This window comes from Pelmatolapia mariae, linkage group LG15, assembly GCF_036321145.2.
Source record: "Pelmatolapia mariae isolate MD_Pm_ZW linkage group LG15, Pm_UMD_F_2, whole genome shotgun sequence".
Classification (NCBI taxonomy): domain Eukaryota; kingdom Metazoa; phylum Chordata; class Actinopteri; order Cichliformes; family Cichlidae; genus Pelmatolapia; species Pelmatolapia mariae.
Window position 1 is genome coordinate 33462019 of NC_086240.1, and position 21399 is coordinate 33483417.

General features: G+C 43.3%; 1 protein-coding gene across 1 annotated transcript in view; it reads left to right on the top strand.

Annotated features, from left to right (window-relative positions):
• Nucleotides 1-19217, top strand: part of ube2j1 (ubiquitin-conjugating enzyme E2, J1) — a 36338-nt gene extending 17121 nt beyond the window's left edge. Inside the window, exons 7-9 of the mRNA XM_063495496.1 lie at nucleotides 4565-4694; nucleotides 5243-5362; nucleotides 16324-19217. Coding sequence (XP_063351566.1) covers nucleotides 4565-4694; nucleotides 5243-5362; nucleotides 16324-16599 — 526 coding nt within the window. The 3' untranslated portion in view covers nucleotides 16600-19217. The remainder of the gene's footprint in view (nucleotides 1-4564; nucleotides 4695-5242; nucleotides 5363-16323) is intronic.
• The last annotated feature ends 2182 nt before the right edge of the window (nucleotides 19218-21399 follow it).

The window sequence follows — 21399 nt, forward strand, 5'->3', positions numbered from 1 at the left end:
AACCTGGATGGCCCTTAATTTTCTGCTTCTAAATTCAGATCAAACTGAGGTTATTGTACTTGGCCCTGAAAATCTTAGAAATATGGTATCTAACCAGATTCTTACTCTGGATGGCATTACCTTGGCCTCCAGTAACACTGTAAGGCACCTTGGAGCCATTTTTGGCCAGGATATGTCCTTCAATGTACACATTAAACAAATATGTAGGACTGCTTTCTTCCATTTGTACAATATCTCTAAAATTAGAAATGTCCTGTCTCAGAGTGATGCTGAAAAACTAGTTCATGCATTTATTACTTTTAGGCTGGACTACTGTAATTCATTATTATCAGGATGTCCTAAAAACTCCCTGAAAAGCTTTCAGTTAATCCAAAATGCTGCAGCGAGTACTGACAGGGACTAGAAAGAGAAAGCATATTTATCCTATATTGGCTCCCTGTTAAATCCTCTGTTAAAACTAAAAATCCTGCTCCTCACATACAAGGTCTTAAATAATCAGGCCCCATCTTATCTTAAAGACCTTATAGTACCATATCACCCCAGACACTATCTCTACTTTTAAGATTAGGTTTCAAACTTTCCTTTTTGCTAAAGCATATAGTTAGGGCTGGGTCAGGTGACCCAAGGTTAAGGTTACTTTATTTATACCCATAGAGAAATTTGCGTTACAGAAAAATAATAGCATTTGGCATCCCTTCACAAAACACACACACCTAATAAAACCTGAAAACCATTCTTATTGAGTTCGGTGACAACAACAGGGACAAAGGTGTTTTTATAACGCTTTGTCCTGCATCTTGGAACTAGAAACCTCCGTCCCAAGGAAAGAAGCTGAAATTCACCCCATAGAGGATGGGAACCATTTTTAAGAATTGATAAAGCTGGGAGGCTAAACAGGGCTGTGACTCACCTATCAGATGACTGGACTGTCTCTGCACTGAGTGTTTCTTCTTCAGCAACCTTTTTCACTCACTATGTTTTTATACACCTCTCTGCATTTAATTATTACTTATTATTAATATGTGGCTCACTACCAGAGAATGTCTTTATCCTGTCTTCCTCCCCTTAACCCCAACCGGTCATTGCAGATGGCCGCCACTCCCTGAGCCTGGTTCTGCTGGAGGTTTCTTCCAGTTAAAAGGAATTTTTTCCTTCCCCCTGTGGCCAAAGCGCTTGCTCATACGGGATCATTTGATTGTTGTTGTTTTTTCTGTTTTCTCTTTATTATTGGAGGGTCTTCACCTTGCAATATAAAGCACCTTGAGGCAACTGTTGCAGTCTGGTGCTAAATAAATAAAACTGAATTGAATGAAAACTGAGAAAATTATATCTTGAAAACTGTGAACACTTGTTTGCTGACAAACAGACAAACAACACTTGTAAGCCAGTAACAGACATAACTGCTGCTATTCTCTCAGTATATGTCTTGGAATTTACAAATAAGATCTTCCAGCTCTGTGAGCCGACATATGTGTTCTTGATCATAGACATTTATGTCTGAAAGGGTTCAAACTGTAGTTTTTGTGAAAAACTATCAACCAACCACTGTGCCTATGTGGTCCCTGCTTTTGGAGACACAGGCTTCCCATTTACTATGTCATAGTCCAGTTATGCGATGACTGGAGGCCAAAAAAAGAACATTCGACATGCTGTGCAAAATTCCTGATGCCGAATAAGCCAAGCTTTTTCTTTGTACGTCTAAACTTGACTTGAATAGAATCTAATTACCACTTTTTTCCAGAGGAAGACTCTGATTTGGATCATTTAATACCATAATGTATCCAAATTTATCTATGCCACCTTTTGCTTGAGGAGCTTTACAGTGATAATGTGCTGTTCCTGAGAGCATGAGTCATTCCACAACTTCACAGCTGTAATATGAGGCCATTAGTTGCTTCAAGGGATGATTAGCTATTCTAAGACAATCCAATGAAATCCACTGAAACATCTTTTTCTGTCCTGCTCATGTTTTTTCCACTGCATTAAGCGTCTCTGTTGATCGTGTTCCTAGTAATATCACACCAAACCTTGCTGTCAGGGCTGAGATGTTGGCCTAAAGGTGCACACAGTATTCTAAGCTCTTAACAGGGGCATGTAAATGTTAAAAAAAAATATTACAGCTGACGATACACACTGTTGCAGTCAACACGATATAGAAAGTCACTGTTACAAACACACTTGCAGTCACAGTGTAATCCCGGTACTGATGTTTGAAGCAGAGTTTTGTCTGTTTGTTTGGGATGATGGGATGATGGGAATTGATACACAGCCCTGAAAAGTATGGGCAGCTCAATGTAAAAGTCTTGAGAACTGTATAATTGGTACCGAATGGGCGAAGCACCACATGGTGTTACATTTTTCTTTGGCACATACATCAAAGAGCCACACTGCATATGCTGCTGTGAGGGTTCTGGTTTCTCTTGCTTTGTTCATGTTGAGAACAGCAAATTCTCTGACCATCATCCAAAAAATCTGAATCTATGTCTTTGTACCAAACGCTGCTCACTGGCTGTATAAGTATACACAGCTTTTTGCTCATATTCATCTCAAGATTCACCAACATAATTCTGCCTTTTGTTGTATTTTTTGTGGGGCAGTTGTTTACTTTTCTTTCTGGGATGTCAGTGGCAGATTTTGTTGTTGTTGTTGTTGTGTTTGTCCCCCCTTAGCTGTAAAAAGCTGATAATGTAGTTCTGATAATGTAGTCACTTTTATTTGAAAGTTCTTAAGAAACTCAATGGTCAGGGCTGAAATTCTGGAGAAATTTGAAGTTCTTAAATTTAATGTGACCGTAAAGTTGGGGAAGCTTCACGGTCAGAAATTTGAAGCGCTGAAGAATTACAAAAACATTGGTGTTTCTTAATAGGTTGGCTGTCTAATAAAAGTATGTCTCAGCTTAATGCTTGTTCTGTGTATAACCAACATGAGTTGGGAGTAATTGAGCTATTTAGTTTTTTGAGTTGATTGTTCTGTGTTCAGAGATTTGAGGCTGCCATGGGATTTTGTTTTTTGTAAAGTTGAAAGTTGAATGTAAGTTTTATTCTTCCAATAAAGTTTTGACAGGGATAAAAATAAAAATAAAAATGGAATAACATTTTTAATCCTGTTCTGGACTCTTTGGTTCAAGCCTGTTTGAATTTCTAGCACTAGATTTGAACATGAATATCTCAGCCTAAAATTTTAGTCAAAATGCACGAATCTATAATATGGGAGAGAAACATCAAAAATAGCTGTGTATTGGTAAACTATGTAAGTAAAATATGAGTAAGTATTTGATATTTGAAGCTTGAACATTTTATAGCAGCCATTATATATCCAAACCTTGGATGACAACAATTTTAGGCAAATTGGAGATGGTTTAACAGAAAATGTTCTAAAACTTTAGTGATTCAGATGTAGTGACTCAGGTTTTAAACTATTTTTGTTTTTGTGGTACAACTTGTCATGTTTGCTACATCCAGCATGAAAGTTAAATGGCATTTTCTTAATTTGTGTGACTAGGAATTTCATGGTAAAAAGGATTCTACATGTTTTATCTTGCAATATTGCGAACTGTGTTTATTTAGAAATTGTCGCCAGTTGTTTTGGGGGTTTTTTGCCTTTTCTTATATTAGTGTGTCCTCAGATAGTCCAGCAGGAGCATTGGGCTTCTTTTCATATGTTTACGAGCCAATATTGAGACAATTTTTAATGCGTCTATCGAAAATTACACACCTGATTCATTTTGGTGGTAAGAAACACCAGTGAAAATTTCAGGCCTTTATTTTTTTATATATTCATGTTTAACATTGCAATGAAATTTCAATAGGTAAAAAATTTGTTTAAAAGTGTGTCGATGGGCCATTTTTCCAAAAACAAAATATATCTTGAATTATCTATGAAGCTAAACTTTCCCAACATGCATTATATATGTCCAAACTTTGAGCCAAACATTTTTATGCAAATTGGAAATGGTTGAGCAGACAATGTTCTAGTAACTGTCTGATTTGAGGCGTGCAGAGCTGCCCCTAACTACCATGACCCATACAGTGGTGAGTCAGTGGTCACAGACTTCCACAGGCTAGACAACAGCGCCCTGACTGCTGCTGGTATTGGGATGAAATCCTTGGATGGGTCCTGGGTTTATCCAGAGGATTCAATCCCCAGCCTCATTTGGCAAAAATGGCAATTACAGGAATTGATACTATTCACTCTTCCCCATGCTTGTGTGACCTAAATCAAACCGAACACCTCTGGGACATTATTTTGTTGTCCATCTGATGTTGCCGCATTGCACCTGAGACCATCCAGGAGCTCAGTTATGCCCTGGTCCAGATCTGGGAGGAGATCCCCCAGGACACCATCCGTCATCTCATTAGGAGCATGCCCTGATTTCATAGGGCATGTGTATAGGCATGTAGGGCCCATAGAGAGTACCGTTTTGAGTTCCTGCTGTAGTAGGTTGATCAGTCATGGAGTGAATTCATTTTTATTCACGATCATTATTTAGAAGGTTCCAAGTGTGAAACTCAAACAAGTCCTTGTGGCAAGATGACATCACCACATGCCACCTGTTCTCTGACAGGTCCCAGGACTTCTGCTGTGAGACCTGTGGCTGTACCATGCGCTCTGCCCTCCTGGATCTAACCCCCAATAGCAACCCTGGTGCTGAAGACCATACGGCTAAAGAACTGGCTCAGCAAATCAACTTTAAGGTACAAACTCTGGCTGTTACATGAGGCGGGTTAAATTCATAGTTCTTTTGTTTTATATTTTCTCTGTGCATGACAATTCATAACAAAGCTGATTTTGATAATAATTGTTTAACTCGTATCACAACTTTCCATAATTATATTGAGAATACTGGAACTCCACAGATTATATCCAGAGCCTTTATTTATTAGAACCACAGAGCAATTGGGCCAAAAGCACTGTTCATTGTGTTAACAGTTCATTTTTGAACATTGGAATGGAAGCTAACATAATCCCACTACAAAGATTATAAAGTCAGTGCATAATTTAGCAAATACCTATTAAGATAGTTCTCATCAATGTATTGCTGTGGCTCAATAGGCATGCCCCTTATTTTTACATTTCTTTTGTTTGAGAACTATGCAGGATGAGAATTAACATTAAATATGAGCTTGACCTTTAAAAATCCGCTCCTGGAGGAATGTAGGATGAATATATAGATTTGAGGTGTGGCCCCATTACAAAAGGCAAGGCATGGTATAGATTACATAAATTGACTGTGTTTATGCAGGCAGAGTCCAGTTTATCCAGAGAATCTAGTGAGAATGAAGGAGGAGAAAGTGAACCTTCAACCCACACCCAGGGACCCTCCTCTGCAAGCCAAGAAGCTGAAAAAGACCAGGCCGAACAGGTAGGTATTGTTTTTACCACTCTTGTTTTACACAAGACAGCACATAACCTGCAGCCAGCTCACCACCTACAGAGTTATCCACCCCAGTGGTTTTGTTTTATTTTATTCTGCATGCATGATACATGCATAAAGTCGGCTAGGAAACCAGATGTTTACAGAGTTGAGTCCTCTGAATTGTCTCTTCTCCCTGTTGTTAATTCCTCCCACCAGACAAGCACAGGCATGTGCTTGCTAAAAATAAAACAATGATGATTTTTTTTCTTCACATGAGATTCAGCCCCCCTCTACCCAAATAAAGAGATTTGTTTAACCAGTGTCTTACTCCCTTTGAAGACTTTTTCACCCTTTACATTGCTTTACATTATGATCCCATAATCTTCCATAACTGTTGGCAGGTGATTCCAAAAACTGCCATGACTGGGAGTCTTTAAAGGTGAAACAACAATTTACCATAGGGATTGTACAGAGGGTATCATTCTTTTAACCTGAGTAAAACTCCATTGTAACTTATATTGAACACATAACAAAGTAGATTTTCAGCATAAAACTGGCTGCAAGCACCACATTTTTTTTTTTTTACATTACATTCATTTGCTAACTTTCATGTGTCTTCTGAAGCAGTTTTTTATCCAAGGAAGTACAAAATTTTAAATCATAGTTTTAATAAATACATTTCGTCTATAATTTGCACTATTAGCACAGGTTGTGGCATCAGCACAAAACAGTGCCATCTCTCCCAGTATGTCATATCACATATAAAATAATAAATAATATAATATATATAAACATTTGATATAGAGTATAGTTGGAAAAAAAATGTAAGTTTAAAATTCAGTTTCGGCTAAAATGTATTTTCATGTTTCATAGTTAAATGTATTGTCAAATATTTGCAAGAACAACTTTTGTATTTAGTCCAGTCCATTTTTAACATTTACGTAAAACAGTACATAAAGCTGTCAGGTTATAATTCATGTTTTTCACGTAATCTAGCCATGCAATTCATCCATATTCCACTTATCCATTGTGGAGGGGCTGTCCCAGCTGTTATAAGGTGAGACGCAGGTGACTACCCTGAATAGATCACCAGTCTTTGTCAAGACCAACACAGAAAGACAGCGCACTCACTTTCACACCTATAGGCAATTTAGATTCTCCCTATTACCTGCATGTCTCTGAGAAAAGGCCCGTGGGCAGATAGTGTACTTCAACCCATTCAAACGCTTCTTGCTGTGAGGTTATAGTGCTAATCACTGTGTCACTGTACTGTCCATCCAGTGTGTCATTTTAAACACTCGTGTTTAACATCGTAGAAGATGTGTCATGGTAGCTTAAAGCCTGTGATACCATGGCTTCTCTTCACAAGTTGTGATATGGGTGAGCTTTGTTGCCTAAGAGGATTGATTTTGGTGCCAGCTGCTACCCACAGAAGCACAGAGACTGAGTGTGAAGGAGCACCGTGGAGGGTCAACTTAGATCAGTGCTGCTGTGTTAGGATAAACTAAGGAGGGACATATCAAAAATAGTACTCACCATCTGCTGCTAGAATTGATGTGTGGGGGGGTTAAAACTGCAGAATCAGACAGGCTGGCATTCCACACTGCCTCTGTGCTGTTGATGATGATAAATGATCATCATCAGTGCATCCAGCCAAAAATATGCAAAAAACTATTTAAACATAAAAAAATCACAAAAAAAGAACAACATGGTATCCACGACTCAACCAAAGACTGAAACAAAAATGTGGATTATTAAACAGGTCATTAATTTGTAAATTAATTAAAAGTTTAATAACAAATTGATTGTTTTCTGCTTTAAAGAAACCTGGTTAGTGTCATGGTCCTGAGTCTGTCTACTCAGTGTTTTGTGTTTCTTTATATTATTTCCTGTGCTTGTTTATCCTGTTATCTTTGGTTGAGGTTTGCCATTTGTTAAGGTTTTGTTCTGTGCCTGTCTGCTCCCACTTCTGTGTTCCTCCGTCTGTCTATGGTGTCACTGTGTCCGCTCGTGAGTCTGCCTGTCTAGTTCAGTGTCCTGTCTGGTTCTGTGTCTGTGTTTCCTGTTTTATTCTGAAAGTTCATGTCTCATGTCAGGGTGTTCAGTTTTACCTCTCCCCTGTCTCGTTAGCCTCATTTCTCCCAGCTGTGTCTCCCTCCTGTTGCCCATTCCCTGATTACTGGCGTGTGTATTTAAGCCCTGTGTGTTCTCCTGCCTGTTGCCGGTTCGTCTGTGTTACTCTGCGTCAGTCTGTGTTGCTCTGTGTTCCATGGTTCCTGTTCGTCGTCTGCGTCTCTCTGCCTCTCATCCCTTTTTCGTATGTTCCCAGGTCTGTTATGTTAGTTCTCCCAGTTTAGGTGTCATCAGTTATTTGTCATACTCCACTGCTTGTTGGCCACTACTCCACCCTGTAAATAAACTCCACCAGCATTTTCATCCACTGCTTGCATCTTGGGTCCTCCTTCCTCCAACACCACACGGCTCGCCTCAGCAGCCGTGACAGTACGAACCGGCCACAATGGACCCAGCAGCATTCAACCCGCCCAAGGAACTCCGGGAGGATATAGTTTACTCTGTGGACAGATTAATTAACGTTTGGCTGGAGCACGAGGGGAGGGAAGTTCGCCAAGCCATAGCTAATCGGCTACAGCGCTTGGTTTCCGGTCTCCCCTGGCTGCTCAGCTCACTTCACCCGCTCGCACAGGGTTTCATTCTGAACGAGCTCCGTCTTCACCCCCCAACTGCTACCACCCACCCTGCAACTCACGCTTCCCTGTCTGGTCCGACAGAGGATGTTCTGCCCGGCCCGTCAACCCAGCCTTCAAGAGGGAAAAGGCGCTCACGCCGCCGACGTTCCTCGCCACAGTCGGACCTAGGGATTTCTGAGCGGCCGGCTGTGGTGAGTGGACAGGACAATATTATTGGTCTGAACTGCGGGCCTGTTTACTCCGGGGTAATGTGCTGTACGGCAAAGGACAATGACTGTTTATCGCCTCAGGCTCAGTTAGCCACCCGGCCAGAGGCTCAGTTAGTCGCCCGGCCAAAAGTCCAGTCGCCACCTCCACCACATTCAGTCTCACAATCCATGGCTCAATTACAGCCACAGCCAGACGTATTACAAACCATGTTACAATCCCTAGCCCAGTCAGTAGCCCGGTTGGCAGAAGAATCATTAGCCTTATCATCCGTTCAGTCCCCAACCTCTCCACCATTATTGTCTCAACCTTTGCTTCAGTCGCCCTCAGCTCAGCCACCTGTACAGCCATCATTTTCACTGACTCCTCCTGTACAGCAAGCGAGGTTGATTCAACCCGAGGGAAACCGTTGTTCACCCATTCGTTCCAGGCAGAGAGAAAAACCAAACAATCCTGTTGACATTCCTCAAGAGCTGGCCAGTTCTGAGACTGAGATACACTCCAGGGCCTCCCCAGAGGCTGGGTTTCAGCCCCCAGCAGACTCTGGACCCCTGGAGGTTAAGAAGCCAGCAGAGGACTGCACCCGGCCGTCGCTGCCTGAGCAGAGTCAATGCTCTGTGCAGCTGCAGTCTGCTGTGTGTTCGCCAGAGGCCCGTGTGCCTGCTGGTTCTGTTCTGTTCCTGCCAGAGGCCCGTGAGCCTGCTGGTTCTGTTCTGTTCCTGCCAGAGGCCCGTGTGCCTGCTGGTTCTGTTCTGTTCCTGCCAGAGGCCCGTGAGCCTGCTGGTTCTGTTCTGTCCCTGCCAGAGGCCCGTGAGCCTGCTGGTTCTGTTTTGTCCCTGCCAGAGGCCCGTGTGCCTGCTGGTTCTGTTCTGTCCCTGCCAGAGGCCCGTGAGCCTGCTGGTTCTGTTCTGTCCCTGCCAGAGGCCCGTGTGCCTGCTGGTTCTGTTCTGCGCCTGCCAGAGGCCCGTGTGCCTGCTGGTTCTGTTCTGCGCCTGCCAGAGGTCCCCGCACCTGCTGGTTCTGTCCTGCGTGTCCCAGGGGTTCCAGTGCCCACTGGTTCTGGGACTGTTTTAGCTGGGGGGCCCGAGGAGCCCGTCCAGCTTCCGTCCTCGTCAGCTGGGGGGCCCGAGGAGCCCGTCCAGCCTTCTGCCTCGTCAGCTGGGGGGCCCGAGGAGCCCGTCCAGCCTTCTGCCTCGTCAGCTGGGGGGCCCGAGGAGCCCGTCCAGCCTTCTGCCTCGTCAGCTGGGGGGCCCGAGGAGCCCGTCCAGCCTTCTGCTTCGTCAGCTGGAGGGCCCGAGGAGCCCAGCCAGCCTTCTGCCTCGTCAGCTGGAGGTTCAGGAGAACCTAGCCAGCCTTCTGCCTCGTCAGCTGGAGGTTCAGGAGAACCTAGCCAGCCTTCTGCCTCGTCAGCTGGAGGTTCAGGAGAACCTAGCCAGCCTTCTGCCTCGTCAGCTGGGAGGGTCCGGAGGAGCCCCGCCAGCTGCAGCCTCATCACCCTCGCCAGCTGCAGCCTCATCACCCTCGCCAGCTGCAGCCTCATCACCCTCGCCAGCTGCAGCCTCATCACCCTCGCCAGCTGCAGCCTCATCACCCTCGCCAGCTGCAGCCTCATCACCCTCGCCAGCTGCAGCGCCAGCTTCATCAGCGTCGCCTGCAGCGCCAGCTGCAGCCTCCTCCTCATCTGCTTCAGCGCCGCCTGCGGCAGCAGCCTCATCCACGCCACCTGCAGAAGCCTCCTCATCTGCTTCAGCGCCGCCAGCGGCAGCAGCCACATCGGCAGCAGCCACATCGGCAGCAGCCACATCGGCAGCAGCCACATCGGCAGCAGCCACATCGGCAGCAGCCACATCGGCGTCACCTGCTGCAGCGCCTCCGTCTCCGGCTTCTACGCCGCCACCAGCCACATCGGCAGCAGCCACATCGGCGTCACCTGCTGCAGCGCCTCCGTCTCCGGCTTCCACGCCGCCACCAGCTGCAGCCTCAGAGTCTTCATCCTCGCCAGCTGCAGCCTCCTCATCAGCTGCATCACCCACGCCGTCGCCTGGTCCAGCTTCAGCTTCATCCGCGTCGCCTGGTCCAGCTTCAGCTTCGCCCCGCGTCGCCTGCAGCAGCCGCAGCTTCATCCACGCCTGCAGCAGCCGCAGCCTCTGCATCCGCTTCGCCTTCGCCTGGTCCAGCCTCCGAGTCTTCCGCCTCGCCTGGTCCAGCCTCCGAGTCTTCCGCCTCGCCTGGTCCCCGGTCAGCCTCCGAGTCTTCCGCTCGCCTGGTCCAGCCTCCGAGTCTTCCGCCTCGCCTGGTCCAGCCTCCGAGTCTTCCGCCTCGCCTGGTCCAGCCTCCCGAGTCTTCCGCCTCGCCTGGTCCAGCCTCCGAGTCTTCCGCCTCGCCTGGTCCAGCCTCATCGTTTGCTTCGCCATCGCCTGATCCAGCCTCATCGTTTGCTTCGCCATCGCCTGATCCAGCTGCAGCCTCGTCCTCATCTGCAGCGACACCATCTCCGGCTTCCACGCCGTCGCCTGCAGCGACACCATCTCCGGCTTCCACGCCGTCGCCTGCAGCGACACCATCTCCGGCTTCCACGCCGTCGCCTGCAGCGACACCATCTCCGGCTTCCACGCCGTCGCCTGCAGCGACACCATCTCCGGCTTCCACGCCGTCGCCTGCAGCGCCATTCTCGTCTGGTCCAGCCTCCGAGCCTCCAGCTTCGCCTGGCCCAGATTCAGCATCAGCTCCAGCGTCGCCTGCAGCAGCAGCCTCCTCGTCGCCAGCTCCAGCGTCGCCAGCACCAGCACCAGCTTCAGCTACGGCTTCGTCCTCGCCTGGTCCAGCCTCCGCTTCAGCTTCAACGTCTCCTGCTCGTCCTGTCCGTCCTGCTCGTCCGGTCCGGCCGCTTTCCAGGCCAATGACTGGACGTCCTTGCCGTCGTGGACGGCCCCCTTCCGGGCCGATGATTGGGCATCGCCGCCACTACCTCCCGCGTGGCCGGCCTCCAGACTGCCTTCGTTTGCCTCGCCGCCGTTGCCGCCAGCGCGGTCGGCCCCCAGAACTGTTTCTACACCGTTGCCGTCCACACGGTCGGCCCCCAGAACTGTTTCCACGCCGTTGCCTATTGCGTGGCCGGTCTCCGGACCTGCCCCACTGCCGCTGCCTTTCGCATGGTCGGCCTCCGGAACTGAACTGTTTTGGCCTCCTGCGCTGTCGGCCTCCGGGTCGGCCCCCTGAACTTGGCCTTCTGGGCCTTTTTGGACTCTGTCCCTCCGTCCTGGACCCCCACCGCCCGCCCTGGTCGGGTCGCTTTCTGTTTTTTGGTTTTTGGGGTTTTTTTGGGCAGTTTGTGTTTCTGTTGGGCTGTCTGGAGCCAGCCCTTGAGGGGGGGGTACTGTCATGGTCCTGAGTCTGTCTACTCAGTGTTTTGTGTTTCTTTATATTATTTCCTGTGCTTGTTTATCCTGTTATCTTTGGTTGAGGTTTGCCATTTGTTAAGGTTTTGTTCTGTGCCTGTCTGCTCCCACTTCTGTGTTCCTCCGTCTGTCTATGGTGTCACTGTGTCCGCTCGTGAGTCTGCCTGTCTAGTTCAGTGTCCTGTCTGGTTCTGTGTCTGTGTTTCCTGTTTTATTCTGAAAGTTCATGTCTCATGTCAGGGTGTTCAGTTTTACCTCTCCCCTGTCTCGTTAGCCTCATTTCTCCCAGCTGTGTCTCCCTCCTGTTGCCCATTCCCTGATTACTGGCGTGTGTATTTAAGCCCTGTGTGTTCTCCTGCCTGTTGCCGGTTCGTCTGTGTTACTCTGCGTCAGTCTGTGTTGCTCTGTGTTCCATGGTTCCTGTTCGTCGTCTGCGTCTCTCTGCCTCTCATCCCTTTTTCGTATGTTCCCAGGTCTGTTATGTTAGTTCTCCCAGTTTAGGTGTCATCAGTTATTTGTCATACTCCACTGCTTGTTGGCCACTACTCCACCCTGTAAATAAACTCCACCAGCATTTTCATCCACTGCTTGCATCTTGGGTCCTCCTTCCTCCAACACCACACGGCTCGCCTCAGCAGCCGTGACAGTTAGACGAGGAGGATTATGTTAGTTTAAATGAATCAGAACCCCGAGTTATACTAATTTTCCGAATCTTCGAAGCACAGGCTGAGGAGGCGGTGTGGCGGCACTCCAGCTATTTAATCAGACTCAGAGTTTTAATATATTTGAAGGCCTGTTGAAAACCAGTTTTATTTGTGATCATCTATCATCCACCTGGGCCTTACACAGTTTCTGTCTGATTTCTCAGACTTGTTATCTGATTTAGTGCTCGGCTCAGATAAAATAATTACTGTTGGTGATTTTCACATTCATGTAGATGCTAAAAGCATTTATTCTATTATTAGACTCAATTGGCTTTTATCAAAATGTAAAAGAACCCAGTCTCCACTTTAATCACACTTCTAGATCTATTTATGATATATAGCAGAGAAACTGAGTATTTAATAACATTTCCTGAAAACCTTTTGTCTGATTTTTTTTTTTCCTAATAACATTTTAATTTATAATAATGTATTACACAGCAGTGGGGATAAATTCATCCACTGTTATCTTCTACAATGCCATGTGCAGAGCGGTTACTTGAACATTAGTCCAACAGAGGTCGATTATCTTCTTAATAATTTTACTTCTTCACTGCATACGACTCTGGATACTGTAGCTCCTGTGAAAAAGAGAGCCTCAAATTAAAACTACTTTCAACTCTCTGGTATAACTCTCTAACGCGCACCTTAAAGGTGATGACTTGTAGGCTGGAGAGGAAATGGCCTGTCACAAATTCAGCAGATCATCATTTAGCCTGGAGAAATAGTTTGTTGCTTTATAAGAAAGCCCTCCGTAAAGCCAGAACATCTTACTATTCATCACTGATTGAAGAAAATAAGAACAACCCTAGGTTTCTCTTCAGCACTGTAGCCAGGCTGACAAAAAGTCAGAGCTCTGTTGAATCAACCATTCCTTTAACGTTAACTAATAATGACTTCATGAACTTCTTCACAAATAAAATTTTAACCATTAGAGAAAAAATGACTCATAATAATCTCACAGAGATAACATTATGTACAACTACTTTCAGTACCATTGATATTCATTTAGAGTCTTTTTCTCCAATTGATCTTTCTAAGTTAACTCAGGGAATTACTCCCTCCCAGCCATCATCATTTCTTTTAGATCCCATTCCTACAAAACTGCTCAAAAAATGTTCTAATATTAATTAGTGCTTCAGTTTTCAATGTAATCAACCTATTAATTGGCTACATACTACAGGTCTTCAAGCTGGCAGTAGTTAAACTGTTAACTATAGCATCTTGATGCATGCTCAATCATCCAGGCAAGGAAATCCCTAAAACTTGATTCTGTTCATCTGGATGTAGCGTATTCAGTGGGAGAAACATTTTGTCACTCATCCAGGTGACTTCTTCAGTCTCAGCTGACTGCAGGTTTCCCCAACCTTACAGTACCTTTGAACAATGCCCACTGTGAGCAATCTTGGAGTGATTTTTGACTACGATATGTCCTTCAATGCACATATTAAACAAATATGTAGGACTGCTTTCTTCCATTTGAGCAACATCTCTAAAATTAGAAATATCCTCTCTCAGAGTGATGCTGAAAAACTAGTTGATGCATTTATTACTTCCAGGCTGGACTACTGTAATTCATTATTATCAGGATGTCCAAAAACTCCCTGGAAAGCCTTCAGTTAATCCAAAATGCTGCAGCAAGAGTACTGACAGGGACTAGAAAGAGAGAGCATATTTCTCCTGTTTTGGCTTCCCTTCATTGGCTTCCTGTTAAATCCAGAATTGAATTCAAAATCCTGCTCCTCACATACAAGGTCTTAAATAATCAGGCCTCATCTTATCTAAATGACCTTTATAGCACTATATCACCCCACTAGAGCACTTCGCTCTCACACTGCAGGCTTACTTGTTGTTCCTACAGTATTTGAAAGTATAATGGGAGGGAGAGCCTTCAGTTTTCAGGCCCCTCTTCTGTGGAACCAGCTTCCAGTTTGGATTCGGGAGACAGATACTATCTCTAATTTAGGATTACGCTTCAAAATTTCCTTTTTGCTAAACCATGTAGTTTCAGCATGGAGGAGTAAGTGTGATGTCTGGGGCTGTTTTGCTTGATCCAGGGTTGGTGATTTATTCAGAGTGAGAGGCACCCTGAACCAAAACGGCTACCACTCTGTTCTGCAGCGCCATGTAATACCCTCTGGTATGTGCCTAGTTGATCAGGATTTCATCCCACAGCAAGATAATGACCCAAAATATAAGTCCAAGCTATGTCAGACCTACCTCAGTAAACAAGAACAAGATGGTAAGCTTAAAAACACGGAGTAGCCAGCACAGTGTCCAGACTTAAATCCTGGTTTGGGATGAACTGGACAGAACAGTGAAAGCAAAGCCATCTACAAGTGCCGCACATTTATGGGAACTTCAGCAACAGGTATGAGAAGAACTTTGTGAAGAATATTTAATGCCACAGGTGTGTTTAGCTCTTATATCTTCCAAAGGGGACTACTTTGATGAGTCAAAAGTTTAGAATACATTTTGGTCTATAAATTGATTCCATAATTTCTTATTTAACTCCAATTGCTTATTTGTACTGTGTTTTCATTTCAGCGTGCAATGAGACACTAAAACTGCGTAATTGTCATTACAAAATAAAAAAAATTGGCGTCTTCTAAAACTTTTCTGTTAGTGTATATTGATCTACTACAATTCTACTCAATACAACCTAAGATTTGCTTCAAAATGCTGTTAATTTTTTTCTTTACAAATTTATAATTTATAATATCAGTACATATTTAGTTTACCATAATAGAAGATAATTTTTTGTGTTCATTGTAGCCAAACTCTAGATGTTATTGTTCTCAGTTTAATATTTTTCTTTCTGCTAGACAGCTGAATTCTATATAGCAGTAATCAGCTTGAAGCTCATAAATTAATTTAAGCAGCAGTCATGTCCAAGCTGTCCTGCTGTTCACATTTCGTGATGATGTCCTTGTCTGATATAATCAGCATGAATCCATTTTAATGGCATCTGCTGTCCTGTGTGATTGGCTGTCTTAAAAAGTGTGCGTACAAAATAAAGCAACTTAGCGATTAAAGTCACTAGGTTATTAACAGGAAATTACAGCACACCTAAAGCTGCTTTAGTTCTGTGTAAACTAATAACATTTCTGCTTTGGTCTTTGTCATATTTGTGTGTGTTTAGGTGCATACATGTGTAGGTGTCTACTGTGCACTCTCCCATGTCCCTAACTGGAAAGCATTTTAAAAGCTCCTTGTAAATTTATACAGCGCCAAATCACAACTACAGTCACCTCGAGGTGCTTTATATTGTAAGGTAGACCCTATAATAATACATACAGAGAGAAACCCAACAATCATATGACCCCCTATGAGCAAGCACTTTGGCGACAGTGGGAAGGAAAAACTCCCTTTTAACAGGAAGAAACCTCCGGCAGAACCAGGCTCAGGGAGGGGCGGCCATCTGCCGCGACCGGTTGGGGTGAGAGAAAGAAGGCAGGATGTAAGGACGGAACAGATCAACCAGGTCACCAGTCTTTGTCAAGGCCAACACAGAAAGACAGACAACCATTCGCACTCACATTCACACCTATTGGCAATTTAGATTCACCCTATTGACTGCATGTCTCTGAGAAAAAGCCCGTGGCCAGTGTATTTCAACCCATTCAAACCCTTCTTGCTGTGAGGCGATAGTGCTAACTACTGTGTCACTGTACTGTCCTTAGTGTGTTATGTCAAACACTCATTTTTAACATTGTAGTCTGCTGCTGCGACCGACCAAAGCTGCTTGACCTAAAGGGCAGGCAAAATTTAGCTCCTAAAAGTGGTTCAAAGCATTTTAAAGGCAGAAGAACAAAAGCTTAAAAGCTTAGTAGAAAAGGTCTATAAAATAAATGAGTTTCAGACATTTTTTGAGGAAACAGCCAGAAATGTAACTGATTAGATGACTAATGTCCTTGTCTTAGTGATGCTTACACTGAGATCCTCTTCCACAGGTAGAGGCTTCTCAGTCCACAAGAGCAGAAGCACTTCAGACACCTACAACCTCCACAAGTTCCGATCGTCCTCTCAGCCCCAGGCAGCGTCGCGCCCAACAGACCCAAAGAGAGTCAGCAGCCAGCAGAGCAGTTTTCACACCAGTTCATCAGCCTCAGGATGAAAGCCACACAGGCTCTGCAGTTCTCATTGTGGTGCTCACTCTGGCTTTGGCTGCACTCATCTTCCGCAGGATCTACCTTGCACATGAGTACAAGTTTGACTATGATTTGTGACCTTCCTCCTGAGTCAACCGCTCGTGCTACCAACTCCACAGAACTTTAGATAGCTAAAGCAGAACCAGAGGTGAGGCAGTGGCTAACAGTGACTACAGCTGTCCTCCCTGCCTGTCCACAGAGGGTTCAGCCTCCACTTAGGGGGAACTTTCATTCCTCTAATCGCTAGAACACCTCCAGGGTGTCTTTAATTTAATGTGAATTTTACTTTCCAGAGGATCTTGCATTTTTGTGAATGGGAAGCTTCATTGTTTGTGACCTGTTAAACCACACACACACAACATGTCCCCTTCCATAGAAATTGTCTATCTTACAGCTGCTGACTGTTTTCAGTATTGAAATAACAGAGTAACGTAAAATGACAACAACATAGGATCAGGGGCAGTTGTTGTCTCATACTAATTATTTGATCAAGAAAGCATCTGCGCAAATTACACGTGCGACTATGACTTCATCATGTGTTTTATCTTCCTGCAAGGTCAGCTTGGTCACAGTGCACAGGGCTCTGTTTTAATGGTTTAAGGCTAACAGCAAGCACAAAGTTAATGTGGACAATTGTTTTAATTGCACGGGGGCATTCAGACCAATCTGAATAGCAGAAGCTGCAGCTGCATCACCGTGTGTCCTGCTACTTTTAGGTGACTGTGGGGATTTAATAGACTGATGTGGAAGCTTTCCATACACTGTAAAACATCAGTAGTTCAAACAAGGACCAAGACAAATATTAAAAAACTAAATTTAATAAATTAATCTAAATACAGTACAACAGAGCTTTATGTTAAAAAGAGTGGACTATAACGCAGTCTATTCCTTTATAGGTATAGTGTCTTTTACTGATACCTGTACCGATATCCTGTGCTATAATCACTGTCATTTTTGTCTGTGTATTTATTTGAAAAGAATACAAAAAGAGTATTTAAAATGTTTAAACTGAGATTTTTTTTCTTGATTTCCCCCAAATACAATAAATTTATACTCATCTTATACAAAGTTGTCTGTGAAGATCCAATTAATACTGAATTATCAGTGCATCTAAAGATTTTGTTAGCAATTTGTGCTACTGATAAGATGATAACCCTTAGCTAAGGCATTGCATATTCCAGCAAGAAAATACTAAACAAAACAACCAAATAGTAAATATTAGAAAGGATATCTGCAGTAAAAGTTCAGGTATATAACTAAAGGCTAAAGACAGAGGAACTTGTGCTTGTATTGCACACTAGTGCACAGGATTTTGGTAACATGCACCAGAATTGGTGAAGGCACGTGTAGAAATTAGAAACACTTGCTTTCGGTAAGTATTTTAAGTCAATCGCAGTATTAATTATTCAGCACAACAATGGTAAACCACATTCTTCACAAGTTGTCATAGCACTATAGCTCCATAGTAAAAGCCTAGAGTGTTATGTTTCTTCACTGTCATCATTGGATGTTGTCTTTGTACTATTTTCATTTAAATATAGGGTTTAAATTAATTGTTACTTTTTTGGAAATGGGGTTAAAAATTGATGAATTCTTTCAAAGTGAGGTTTAGGATTATGCTTTCTTTTCCTCTATACTTTAACCCTTTAAAGCCTAAAAGAATTGTCCGAAAATTTGTTGAACAATCTGGGAAATATGATATACTAGATGTTAAGGGGTCAAAGGTCTTTTAGTGGCTGAAGTGTCTAATGTCTTGTACACAGAAACATTTAAGACACATTTCCATCAGAACACTACCTGCTTTGTGCTGAAGCATTTGTTATATGTTGTGCTGCCACCAAAATAGAGCCTGCAGTGTAAAGCTTCCTAGCAATCCTGTGTGACTGATCCAGTATCAGCTAAATGCATGTTTACTGAAGAACATGATCAGGGCAGACAGCTTTGAAATCTTATTACCATAGCAATGTTTATTGGTGATGTCATTTTAAGGATTACTTGCTCAAACAAGACAGTGTCTTCAGAAACGTCTGCCAAACGTGCAACCAAGTGCTTACTTCCAACACAAGTATGACTGCCTCTTCACCTATCACACCAACATCACACTTTGTTTCCAACACAAACTCACTTTTCTGTGGATTTGTAATTCCATTTGTTTCAGTATCTTTCCTCCTTCGGTACTTCTGTCACCCCAGCTGTTTCATGGTGTTCATAGCACATGTCTTTGCATTCATTTTTTGTTTGCCTTGCATTCTCTGAAGTTATTTTTCCCAGTTTTTTTAATAGACTCAGAAACTGTCTCAAGCATTTAGTATTTACCCTTTTTGATTCAACTTAGATTTAGAATTTTATCAATCTCATGAGACTCAGAGGAACATGGAAGCAATTTAAATGTATTCTTTGCACATCGAAGGTGACAGCTTTCTGATACGTAGAAGGTCTTGGCTGCATACAGATAGGTCAAAGGAAGTTGCAACAGTCTACAGGAACAAATTTGCCTCTGTAGTCTTTTTCTTCTTCAAGCAGCATCGGATACCTGCACATGTCCAGGTATTACATGTAGACAGTAAAGTTGTTGTTTTTTTTTTAATCAGTATGCATTTTGTCAGAATTTCTTTATGACAGTCTCTTCTGTCTTTATTCCCATAGCTGGTGTACTTGGATATAAACAGAAAATAAATCAATTTCAGATGAAGGAATGTGTTTTCCATGTGCCAAGTTTTATTCTGTCTTATCCTTATTTAGCCCCTCACAGCCCATTGTTCATCAGGGGGCTAGTTTCAGTTATTGTGCAAATGTACTGTTTATAAGGTTGGGGAAACCTGCAGTAGCTGAGACTGAAGAAATCACTTGGATGAAAAGTTTCTCCCACTGAAAATGCTACGTCCAGATGAACAGAATCAACCTTTTGGGATTTTCTTACCTGAATGATTGAGCATGCATCAAGTCAAACTCTGATGATCAAGTTGACCTCTTGCAGTTGTGTGCAGGGCCTGGATCCCAGAATGTCTGACAATCAATAGATGCTCTCTCATTGTTTCACTGCCTGTTAAACTTGTTACAGTTTCCTTTGGGCATATTATCTTGCTTTTCAGGCTCTGCATGCTCAAATTACAAGATTTTGATAAAAACAAATCAGGGCCTTCAGGACAAAAACGTTGTTTGATCAATGCAACATGTCTAAATGCTTCATTCGAAACACGTCAACACCAAGGTTGTTTTTTCATTCGATAGCCGTACCCTACATTTAAGAATTAAATGGCATTATTTTATGAACATTATTTTTACACAGAAAAAATTAAAGCCAAATGACTATCAAAGTGTACAGTAAAAGGTGACCTTTCGTACTACAAGTTGTTTTCATCAGCCACCCACATGGCGATACGACCTTTTAAAAGCTCACCCAATATCCACTTTTTGAAGTTTTCCACAGTGAATGATCAAAGGACATATCAGATATCTAGTTTTTAGTCTTCTAAAGACATTGAATTGATGCCGTTTTTGTAGTGAAGCTATGATGCATGCCATGATGGTGGTCAAAGTATGTTATAGATTAAAATCAGAAAGAACCAATCAGCTAAGTAAAGAGAAATGACAGGCCATGATTACTTTTAGAACATTTACTTTTTTTCAGCTTTATTTGATAGACACAGTGAAGGAACGACAGAGAGAGAAGGGGAAGACATGCGGCAAAGGGTCGGACTTGAACCGGGACCGGCCGCTCCCAGCCGTATGGCACGTGGTCGCCCCCTGAGCTAGAGTGCAATTTTTTTATTTTTTAAGGGGAAAAAAATTACACTGAGGATGCCAAAGTCATGTGTAAAATATGAAACACTTGGTGTTAAGTTAAACTGGTAAGGAATGACAAAAGGGTAAATTGAACTCCTCTCTGTTCAACACTGTCTGTGACGGTTCTCGGTCATCCAGGTCATCGTAGTCTAAGGAGCTTGGAAAGAAAAGCAACCGGACTTCTTTAGGTTTCGTGAAGACGTTTCACCTCTCATCGGAGAAGCTTTTTCCACAATGGTATCCTGCAAACTCAGCTCTCTTTGCCTGAGAGATGTCCAGTGTTGAATCATTTCTTTCAGTATTACATACAGTATTTCCTTCACAGTATTACATCCCCTTGACAACCTTGTCATATAAAGATGTAAAAGTAATTACAGAGACTGTTCAAATTTCTGTCAACATATGAAAATTAAAAATACAGATACCAATGTTAGAATAAACAGCTGTACTATCCTGATTTTATTCAATGTGTTTTTAGATCTAACTCCTACTATCATGGACTTTTGTAGGCTTTTCTTTTTCACATTTGAACAACATGAAAAGTTGTTTAAGGAGAACAGCCTCCATTTTTACTATGCTTGTTTTTATTGCCTAATTGTAAAATCTACTCTTGCCAGTAGCAGCAGCAGCAGTAGTAGTGAACCCGGGCGGGCTTAAAGAAAATCATCATCATTTGTTTCTCTTGATAGGATAATGCATTCTAATCATTTAAGAGCACATCGTCCTCAACACCCACAAAGACTGCTGGAAAATATGGTGCTGAGATGACGTCAGATTATCTGGGAAGACATTTACTGTAGAGAATCATGTCCTGACTGACAGAAGAGGATTTTGGCGAAACCCCTGATTTTATAATATATATATCCTATTCTAAACTGAAAATGATATCGCAAATGCCGGACAGTCATACATACAGCTGAATTAATCTAAGGAGTGCAGCTCGCAAATATTGTTTTTCATTGTTATTCTTTTTAATATTAATACAACGATCACTCACAGCTCGTCAGGTGTTCATTATGTTTATGTGCTTGTTTATATATTTGATTATTTCATGTGACACTACTTGTGGTCCTGAAGCTGCGCGCTCCTATC